Consider the following 8,464-nt stretch of genomic DNA (forward strand, 5'->3'; position numbering starts at 1 on the left):
GGCTCAGGGCAGGTTGAGCGAGAGGAGGGTTAGGAGCAAAGGCAGGCGCAGGGTTGAGGAGAGGCAAGGGGTTGGTTGGGGGTAAAATAGTCATGCACCCATGCTGGGTGTGGCCCACACGCCAGCATCGGCGACACCTCACGGGGTCTCGGCAATCGCGAACTTGGTGGTCAAGAGCAAGGCATCGGAAGCGCGGTTCATGGCGTTGAGATTTTGGGCGGGAGGGACGAGCTGTGTCGACGCATGCAGGGGGGTGCATGCTATAAGAGGAAGCAAGGAGGGCATGGGCATAAGATTCCAACGGCCCAGCATGCGGGCTGCCGGCGTGGGAGAGCGACAGTCGAGGCGGCATCAGGCAGTCGGCCTCGGCCTCGCCGTTGTCACATCCCGTGGTCTGCGGCCGGACAGAAGGCGTGCTGCCGTGTACCTCAGGCTGACGATGGGGAGAAGTTGACCACGGGAGTGGGCCCGGAGGCCGCGGCAGGATCCCAGGGGCAGAGGCATCAAGCATGGGTCGCCGCCTGCGAGGAGGGAAGCCAGGGCGCCTCGGGTTGGCCGAACACAGAGGAGCATGCATGCGCCCAGCGGCCAGCGATGGCGTGGAGCGGCATGCCAGTTGGACCAGCTGCAACGGGCCGAAAGGGAGAGCCAGGATACCAGTGGCTGAAACGTCCAAAATGGGAGGCCGGGATGCCGCATGGGAGCCAGTGAAACCAGACGAGCTACGTGGTGGCTTAGGCGGAGGGGGCGATCGTCCAAGAAATTGTCACGGACAACGCTACAGGAGATGTGCAGGGTAGACGTTGGGCAGGGTCGCGACGAGGAGGTGACGACTGGAGTTGCCAGGCCCGCGTCAGGATAGGGCAGGTACGGATTCACACACGGGGCAGCAACACAGTCGACGCTCCAAGTCGCATCAGAGGGGGATGACGGCGGGGGTTGACATGCCCGGGTTTCAGGGGCATGGAGGAGAGAAGTGTGGGCAGCAAAAAGACGAGGCAGAGGCAGTCCAACAGGGGGAGGATTAGCCAGGAAACGAACAACTAAACCCTTGTAGTTAATCCCCATGAGCGACAGAATGAAACTAGCAATGTTACGATTAGCAACGGTAAAAGAGAATAAGCAGTCGCTAAATTGAACAATTAAAGGGTAAGCAAAGGGCGAGCCAATCCAACCATTGAGCAAGGCTACGACGGCGGCGGAGGCGCCGGCAGCAGGACCTCCAGCCAAACCATGGTAGGCTAGGAAAGGGCGGCGGAAAGGGGTAAACATACCGGAGAGGAGAAGACTGTAAGCGAGTATTCGAGAAGGGCCTCACCGGGCGAGCGGAGGGGAGGGCCGACGGCAACGGCCGCCGTTCCCCGCAGCACAGTCAGGATGGAGGAAGCCAGGAAACCGCCGCGGAGCAAGACGCCCCCGCGGATGTCCCTGGCGCTGGCGGCGGAGATATCCCGAGGGGCACCCACCGCGGCGCCAATTATGATGGAGCCCGCCGAGACCCCCGCAACTGCAGGGCTGCCCGCCCGAAAGGAAGGAGAGGGGTGGCAGGCCAAGCCCATGACGGCGGGCTGGCCGGCCGAGCTGGTGGCCGCCATGGCCGGAGTGGCCGCCGGCGTAGTCACGTGGTTGTCGCCTATCCTATCGCCAGAGGCCGTGTTCCTAACGAGTTGGTAAGCAAATAGGTGCTTACCAAATAGAGTTACTCCCTCCAAACCAGATTAATTGACGCAGCTACTATACAACCTCTATACAATGATGTATAGAGGCTGCCTCAGTTAATTCAGGTCCGAGGGAGTACTAAAATATAGGCAGGTAAATCACGGGATAACCTATTATTAGAATATTTATATGTTCATGTTGAGCGCACGGGCAATTATTAGTTATATGTACAAAAACAACCGGGAATGTGCAAGATAGGAGGAGGGTAGTGCAGCACGACAAACACCCAGGCCCGTCCATTTTCTTTCGAGCGCTCACCAACAAGCTACCTATCCATCTGCTCCTCCTGGCATCTGGGGAAGAGGCACGATCCCCTCCCAGTCATGGCGCTTAGAGCAGCCTCGCGCCGTTGCCCGTCGCTTCGCTCACGATCCACGAGCTCTCTGGAGTTCTCTCTTTGCCTTGTAACAAGCAGCTGCTGGTTCTTACTCTGTAAGGGCATACACGACCGCAGTTCTGCTCGGAGTGTACACCGAGAAAGAGCGCGGCCTGTTGTCATGCGGATGTTCCTGCAAGGGCATCAGCAAATGAGAAGTTGATTCAGATTTGTAAGCAGTTGAGTCAAGACGAGTCAAGTAACGCTTGGGCCCAGACTTACGGTTGTGAAGTAGTCGACATCATGATCAAGCCTGCTGAATCCACCAAAGAGTGCATCGTCGGAGTCTAAGGCCACCTGATAAGAAATAGCAGAAACTGTCACAAACCAACTAAACCCAGTGGACTGTCCAAATGGGGCTGCTCTAAAACTGCTAGGATGATTAGGGTAGATTCGGTAAATAGTTCCAGTATTAGAGTGAGTCCAACTGAGTACAAAGATTGTAACAAACCCTTAAGTAGATAATATGAATGAATAGTAGATGTGCTTCGGGGATGTTATATGACTACAACAGCTCGAGCAACAAATTCTTTTCTTTACAAATTATCCTATTCTTTATATTGATAGCTGCACGACCAACAAACTCTATACATGTGGACTTAAAAGTTGTAGAAGCCCCCACTAACCCTACTGGTGAAGGGTGGACAATGCAAAAGCAAAGCATACCTTGTACTTCCCAGGCCTGGAACACCCAACACGGTAGTCAAAAAAGCTATTGCTCCAGTGGAAGTTGAAAACAAATACCAAATCTCCTCTTTCGAAGATGATCACCTTATCTTCCTCATGTTTCCGTGAAACATACTGGTGCTCAGATGTCATAAACTGCAGTTACATTGTCAGTGTTGGTATAGGTATCAATACACTATCGCTCAAGAAAATAGTTTTAATTGGTGAAAAGCAATTCCAGCTCCCGCCTTTGCACAGTTTTCATCTCATTACAGAAATTAATTCTACACTTTTTTGACCATTTGAAGAGACTAATGTTAAACTGTGACTTGTTATGCAACAAAGACAAACCAGTGACATACCCCATATTTTTCCTCAAGATGCTGCATTGCCTGATCGAACTCTTGCATACCACGATATCTAAGAAAATCTGCATCTCCCTACAAAAAATCATGATATTCTTAATGATCAACAACTCTTAACACATATTTATGTTAACGTCTACAAAACTACAAAAGCAATGTTGATCTTTCCTAACAAACATTATGATTTCATCAAGAAATAAATGGCCGATAAAGATCTAGTGAGGAAATGTAATAGCTAAGCTAAAACTTACAAGATCAAATCTACGGCGGCATTTATCATAACTATTGTTATTTCCAGGGAGAACTTTGCCGGTTGGAAGAGTTTGCGGACCTCTTGGAAAATCTATCCATTCTGCCAAGTAAATAGAAGTTAACTTCCTCCTTGGAAGCAACAGATTACATAATACATACAATGTGAAAACAAAGCATGGTTCAAATTACAGTAAATCACAACTATGCAGAATGCAATTAAAGTTGTAAAGACTGACCAGGATGCCCAAACTCATTTCCCATGAAGTTAAGATAGCCTTCACCACCTAAACCCATGGTGACAAGCCTGATCATTTTATGTAATGCTATGCCACGATCAATGCGAGGAGTTGAAGGCCTATCCAGAGCCATGAAATCATACATATCCTGCACAAAGAGAGCTTGATATGTTCATGCTGTTCTATGCCAGATCAATAATTTACAGCACAGTACCAAGTATCAACTGTCCTGGAATGGAACTACACTGGTATAAAAACAACTGTAGTTATAAGCACAATATGAGACACTTTTGTTCCCTTTGGAGTCCCAAAAACTCATAAAATTGGAACAGAATATTCCTCTTAGTGTGGTGGTCCTGACTAGAATAATGTGACCGTTTCCTTTTGAATGTGTTTCCTTACAGCTGCCACTAGTTACAAAGATGGCGTCATAATAAAACCTCAAGGAGCGTGTAGATGCAGACTTGTGACCAAACTTCCCAGAGCAGTTACTAAGCATATCTCCAAAATGTATGTTGTAACGAGGGCTCGACCAGGAATCTACCCAAAATCACTCCTTTAGGCGGCGTCCAAGAAACGCCAAAACTATTTCAGCCTTCAGGCACTATGGTAATCATTTAAGAAAGCACCAGGTGACTATACGTCTGTATATTAAAATTCAAGCAAATAATTCGTTGGGTTTTACCCTATTAATAAAATTTGCTCAAGATTCAGATAATAGATCACACAGCTACACGTGACTTTGGCTGGTCTCTGAAAGGGATGAGCAAATGAACGGTAACATAAGCAATCAAAAAAATAAGAACAGAAATTTGCACCATAACAGTCAAAGTTCACAAGCCGCCACAGTACCACATGGTACGTTTTCAGCAAATTTTGCTCAAGTAACAGTTGGGAAATAGCTGGTGATGGGTGACGCAGCCAATCTTTATCACAAGAAAACATTAGCAATCTGATGAGACAAATCAATTGTGTAATTCTTTTGGTCCAAAAGTAACAGCTAGTACCTTATCCATCAACCAGAATGCAATAGTCTTGTCACCAACTAGTGCTTGATCATGACTTTCTGCATAAGTTACACACTTCTCAAGCCACCTTCTATTTGTTAGGGTGTGCACAATATCACCCATTTTCCAAGATTCGTCACTTTGCCTGTGTTAAAGAAATGCTAAATTAGACTGCAGCATATTTGGACACTACCAAGAATGTATTAAGTACCAACAACTCACAGCTTCGAAAAACATGCTAAAAGTACTCACACACAAAAATAATGATGTAAAAAAACTGAGAACAGCTTTTGTAACAGCAGAGAACAGCAGCAGGAGCACAACATTACGAAAAGAGGGCAGAAATCTCTGGTATCCACCAAATTGGTTGAATAGTTAAGTTTATTATTGCCAATGTATCTAATTAAAATTTAAATAGCACAAAGCAGAACACAGATCATGACAGATTGGCAGCTGTGTAGTAGTAATTTCATATATGTGCAGATACAAATATACAGCAAGCAACAGAGACCACTATAAATATTTGAGCTTTAGTCGCGTTCCTGCGTATCTGGATTTTTTTTACCGAGCCTTTTGTCAGCCTTTTCAATAATTACAACTAGATATGCTACATGACCCTGTATATTCCTTTTGTAAACCTAATAACGATTTATTTTATCTGGCTAAATTTATTACCTACTGCCCATGCTTATACAGGACAAAAGGTGAACACAATTAATGACCACAGTTTATATACCTACTTTCCCCATATACGGATATAAATAATTATTGTTTCTGAAAATATTGCTAACTGTGTTGACTGGCCTGCTACAGCGCAATGTACAATGTCCAGCATAAAGACACTAGCCATTACATTTCTGAGATTTGCTATTTAAACCATGTATGACTTCTCGTATACAAGCTGATAACAGGAAAATGTCTAGATATTCACATACATATTTTCCTTTTTACCATTTAGAAATTGTAATCTAGATCATTGTGCGCATGTAATCACCAATATTCCTGCACTTACTTGAGGAGTTCAATCCATTTATCTGCTACAGCCATATGCAAGCGATAGTCAAAACCAACACCACCATCTGGAACAGGGATGCAAAATGTGGGCATTCCACTGACCTGAACAATTTCACAGTTACACAAATTAGAACTGTGAACAGTTAATGCTGGCAGAAGTGGAACCTCATATTTTCTCATGAGTTGAAAGCTCAGGATTACTTGTTTGCGGATGTTACACTAACAACATACAGTGAGATTCCATAGCAGTGCAGGAATTTAAGTTAAACCATGTTGCTCTTGCTCTTACAAATACATGTACAGAACACACTGAAGTATAATTTCATGTCCATGGGAATAGCCTCTCATTTCTGAAGCGTTTACGGAATCTAAGTTAGCCTTCTGAAGCAATTGACAAGGTTGCCCATTTCTAATACAACATTAGTCACACACTCCCATTTACTGAAAAACCCAAACAAGCATACTATCAAATAAATTACAGCCATCAAAAAATATGCTCGTAAGCTTGAATGGCCTTGCACTTTTCAAATTACCTAAGTGATGCATTATCATACAAGGTATAAATTAGCATTGTTATGAAAAGAGAGATCTTACCCCTAACAAAAAGAGTAACAGCCTGATCCCAAAATAAAACTACTTAACTGGTTAAAAATCATAAATACTGTAAGCACTTACATCTTCACCAATGGATACAGCATCAGGATAAAGTCCATGAATTAGATCGTTGACCAGCATCAAGTAAACTACCGCATCAACATCAGTAGCAAATCCAAAATACTCGCCATAGTTCCCAGTAAATGTCATCTAGAACAAGAAGCAAACTTAGAAGAAAAATAAATAATAATCACTTCGAATCGTCCATGATCTCATCAGGTAAAATTGTACAAGCGTACTAGGGAACTATCTAAGACTCCGTAGCACAAGTCCTGATCATGATACATGTTATGATGCATAGCAATTATTTCAGTGCCCTAAAAAAGTTACTGAAACCACTTGATGACTTACTTGTAATCCATGGTGAGTATACATCATGGAGGTCACCCCATCAAATCGAAATCCATCAAACTTATATTCTTCAAGCCACCATCTCGCGTTTGACAGTAAGAATCTCAATACCTACATAAGAATAGAATATCGACATGTGTAAGAACAGATTTAACAGGAACAGTTAGCCAAATATGGTGACAGAAGTCAGAGCTACATACTTCCCAACTCCCATAGTTGAATAGACGAGAATCCCACATCCAATGATGGCCACGTGGACCACCGTGGAAGTAATGTGTATCAGTGCCATCGAAACCATTCAAGCCGTCAAGGGTATTATTTGATGAATGACTGCAGGGTACACAAAATCATTGATGAAGCAATGCAACTGAAAAAAAATCAACCAAACCAAGTAGAAGTAAAAATAGATTAGGTACAAACACATAAATATGAAAACAAGTGGCTAAAGCAAACAGATGGTCTGATACATATTTGGTGACAAGGTCTGATTTTTTTGTTAAAGTGTTGACATCTATCTATATTATTTGATGTTACCGAATATAATCAACCAGTATGGACTATCCCCTCTGATCCAAATTGATTGAAGTTCTAGATTTGTCCTAAGTCAAACTTCTCTATATTTGACCAAGTCTGTAGAAAAATGTGCTGATATCTACAACATCAAAGGTGTGCTAATATAACAAAATAAAAATTGTGAATCTAATGAAACCAATTTGGTGTTGTAGATGTTGATATATTTTTCAGTAGACTTGGTCAAACTTAAAGAAGTTTGACTTAGGACAAATGAAGAACTTTAAGTAATATGTTCAAATGAGTTCAACAGGGAAGTAACATCTAATATGAAGCTGGCAAGTGGGGCCTAGCTACTTATCAGTGAGGTATTGCTGTCAGTTTTCCAACTTGCAAACTCTATGTAGTGCCACGAGTACATGGCCAGTTGATTAATTTTCTTGATAGCATCTGAACTTCTCAGTCCACATCTATGGCATCAAATCATGTTGCCATTACAAAACGATATTCTTGAAACTGTCAGTTTACTAGATGTACCAAATACATTTGATGTCCAACTGGTTTAATACATCTGAGAAAAAAGAAGTCATGTAGCACAATTATATAGAATGGAAAAATACTCGTCGATACGGCCCTGCCATTTAGAATACCAGATAAACAGTAAAGCAGCTAAAATTAATTGGACTACTTACCTATGAACAATATCCATAAGAACAAGCAAACCAAGCTCATGTGCTCTATCGATCAGGGATTTTAAGTCCTCTGGAGTTCCAAAACGGCTACTTGGTGCAAAAAAATTAGTAACATGGTACCTGGAACAAGCCAACAACAATAAAATGGTCATACAAGTCAGAAATACCAACTGTTGTTGTACTATATGTCTACTAAAGAATTATATCCAAATATTCTATGTGCACGAAGCATTAGGATGTAATAGCTCCAAATGGGTGAAGAGGCGCATACAGAAAAAGAACAGAAAAAAATGGATTGTGTGAATACCCAAAGCTCGCATAGTATGAATGCTCCTGGATTGCCATTATCTGCACTGCATTGTATCCAAGCCTTTTAATTCTTGGCAGCACCTCATCCCTAAAATTAGCATATGAATTTATCTTCGGTTCCTGTGCAAGATCCCACTAAAATATTCAGATGCATCCTCTAAGTATTGTGATGATAGAATATATTAGCGATGCCGCAAGACTCAAGTTTCCAAGTAGGTTACAAAGAATTAACTATATCCTCTTCATAATGGGAGATCCCTACAATGCGTACACCTCAGAACAATGGAAGTTTTTGAATTGCTCGCAGAATACA

General features: G+C 43.1%; 1 protein-coding gene across 1 annotated transcript in view; it reads right to left on the reverse strand.

Annotated features, from left to right (window-relative positions):
- Positions 1-1,805: 1,805 nt before the first annotated feature.
- LOC119355065 (1,4-alpha-glucan-branching enzyme 2, chloroplastic/amyloplastic-like) overlaps positions 1,806-8,464 on the reverse strand; it is a 10,761-nt gene continuing 4,102 nt past the window's right edge. Inside the window, exons 10-22 of the mRNA XM_037621849.1 lie at positions 8,150-8,271; positions 7,843-7,962; positions 6,841-6,970; positions 6,641-6,751; positions 6,311-6,439; positions 5,634-5,737; positions 4,622-4,766; positions 3,615-3,762; positions 3,378-3,478; positions 3,124-3,201; positions 2,762-2,917; positions 2,318-2,392; positions 1,806-2,228 (exon numbers count right to left, since the gene is read on the reverse strand). Of these exons, the coding sequence (XP_037477746.1) occupies positions 2,145-2,228; positions 2,318-2,392; positions 2,762-2,917; positions 3,124-3,201; positions 3,378-3,478; positions 3,615-3,762; positions 4,622-4,766; positions 5,634-5,737; positions 6,311-6,439; positions 6,641-6,751; positions 6,841-6,970; positions 7,843-7,962; positions 8,150-8,271 (1,503 nt within the window). The 3' untranslated portion in view covers positions 1,806-2,144. The remainder of the gene's footprint in view (positions 2,229-2,317; positions 2,393-2,761; positions 2,918-3,123; positions 3,202-3,377; positions 3,479-3,614; positions 3,763-4,621; positions 4,767-5,633; positions 5,738-6,310; positions 6,440-6,640; positions 6,752-6,840; positions 6,971-7,842; positions 7,963-8,149; positions 8,272-8,464) is intronic.

This window comes from Triticum dicoccoides, chromosome 2A (genome assembly GCF_002162155.2).
Source record: "Triticum dicoccoides isolate Atlit2015 ecotype Zavitan chromosome 2A, WEW_v2.0, whole genome shotgun sequence".
Taxonomy (NCBI): Eukaryota; Viridiplantae; Streptophyta; class Magnoliopsida; order Poales; family Poaceae; genus Triticum; species Triticum dicoccoides.